The 2,363-nt window shown below is 39.9% G+C and overlaps 1 protein-coding gene across 1 annotated transcript; it reads right to left on the reverse strand.

Moving 5' to 3' along the window:
• Positions 1–994: 994 nt before the first annotated feature.
• On the reverse strand, positions 995–1,673 carry LOC121788352 (histone H3.2). The gene has a single exon (XM_042187057.1). It carries the CDS (start codon positions 1,540–1,542, stop codon positions 1,132–1,134), a length of 411 nt encoding a protein of 136 aa, XP_042042991.1. The 5' UTR covers positions 1,543–1,673; the 3' UTR covers positions 995–1,131.
• Between the last annotated feature and the right edge of the window lie 690 nt (positions 1,674–2,363).

Here is a 2,363-nt window from a genome sequence, read left to right on the forward strand (position 1 = left end):
GCGTGGAATGCTCTGATTCAACAGGTGCAACACCAGGCCGCCCAGGAGGATGCGGCGCGCTTGGCGGAGGAGGCGGAGGCTGCGATCCCTCTTGCGATTACTCATCGGCGGACCATCCCACGAGACCACGTCGGTGGGGCAGTGTGAACACCTTTATGATTTGAACTAGATTAAATTTTCGTTGTATATTTGATATAGTTGTATTTTATTTTAAATATTCGTTGTATAATTTTACCTTTTTGCAATACAACGAATATTCGGGTCCAATTACTTCGTTTTCTAATTATTTACATTACAATGATTTTAATTATACTTGATTGAAACTAAAATGAAAATTGATTATAAAATTTGGGAGCTATTGGAAGTGTCCACTATAGTGGCGAAAACAAAATTTCGGAGCTATGGACAAAAATTGAGGCGAGGCTATTGGGGTGTCCGCCTTACGGGGGACACCCCCCGCCATCACCTCTGCCTGTCTTAATTTATTCTTAAAAAGTCCAGATGTAGCAATTATGTGGGCCACTCCAATCCAATACAACACGAAATTATCATGTTTACTGTGGTTTCTCATTAATCAAATTAATTCTTTAAACGCTAACTTATTCTACAAGAGATAAATACTGCGAGGTTAAATATTGCTGGATTTTTATTGGCCAACCACTGCATTGGACCACGCAAAATACGGCTAAAAAATCATTATCCACTTCAGAGTTAATAGAGTAAAACATTACCCTACAAAAATTCTTTCCAATAAAAGCAAATTCCACAAAAATTGAAACCAATAAAAGCATGTATATATGTAAAATTTGTATTTTAACAATTTCGAGTGGCGAATTACAGTATTTTAAGTAACCACAATTTCCGAGTGGCGAATTTGTGTTTATTGATTTGCCCATTTATTTAATCTTATGCAACCACATTTTTTGCATTTTCACATGATAAAATTTATTTTCGAATTTAAATAAAATTGAAATGGATGAACACGAGCATAAAATACAGTTCAAATTTAATTGAAATGAAAAATGACTGCTCCATTTCGATTAAGATGTAAAATTCGACAACATATCAGAAAAATGAAACAAAAATACTATGCATTACTAAACTATTTCCCAGAACTAATCAAGCTCACAATTAGGCCCTCTCACCCCTAATTCTCCTCGCAAGCTGGATATCCTTGGGCATAATCGTGACTCTCTTGGCATGAATAGCACAGAGATTGGTGTCCTCAAACAATCCAACGAGGTAAGCCTCCGCAGCCTCTTGAAGCGCAGCCACCGCGGAACTCTGAAATCTGAGATCGGTCTTGAAATCCTGAGCTATCTCACGAACGAGTCTCTGAAAAGGAAGTTTTCGGATCAAAAGCTCTGTGGACTTCTGATACTTGCGGATCTCACGGAGAGCGACGGTACCAGGACGGAAGCGGTGGGGCTTCTTCACTCCGCCGGTGGCCGGAGCAGATTTCCGGGCTGCTTTGGTGGCCAGCTGCTTGCGCGGAGCCTTGCCTCCTGTGGATTTGCGGGCAGTTTGCTTGGTACGAGCCATTCCTATTTCAGGATTTCACTTTCAAAATTTCAGTGGAATGAAATGGTGAATTTGGAAATTTAAGTTTGAGATGAAAATTAGAAGGGTTAAGAGGGAGTTTTTATGGGTGGTGTTTTGAAATTAAGGCGGGATACCGTACGATCGTAGCCGTTGTATCTGTTTTTCTAATGGACCGTTCTGATTTAATTTCTGGAGTGGGCGGATTGCTGACGCGGCAGTGTATTTGTTCGTTGATCAAGTATCGAGATCGACGGGTGGTGATTAAGGAGGACCGGATTGCTTACGTAACTATGCAGAGCCAGTGAGGATTTCGTTTGAGGAGAAAATAGTTAAGAGCATCTCCAGTAAGACTGGATGTCAAATAGCCCTCACATAGCCTTCACACTGCCACATCATCAGCACTACAATTCTCCTGCCACATCAGCTTGCCACATCAACTGGACATCAAATAGCCCTCACATAGCCTTCACACTACATATCCACATCACTAATAACAATTATATAATTTAATTTACAATCGTATCAACATACGGAATTTAATTTACGAGACAAATACATTTAGATTGAATAATACTAATAAAATTTCAAAAAGTACAATAATTTAAAAAAAATACATTTAAAAAAATTACATTTAAAAAAATTACATAAATTTACGTAAAAACTAACGCCTTGCAATCCTCCGCGCCCACAACTCTTCAACTAAATCCTTTTGGAGTCGAATATGAGCCTCCGTCTGACGCATGTCGGCATGTGCTTGGAGGAGGGCTTCTTCATCGTGAGGTACCCCACCTCGTACGTTGGCGGTGGCGACGTCGTGGCTT

Source organism: Salvia splendens, chromosome 2, assembly GCF_004379255.2.
Source record: "Salvia splendens isolate huo1 chromosome 2, SspV2, whole genome shotgun sequence".
NCBI lineage: Eukaryota > Viridiplantae > Streptophyta > Magnoliopsida > Lamiales > Lamiaceae > Salvia > Salvia splendens.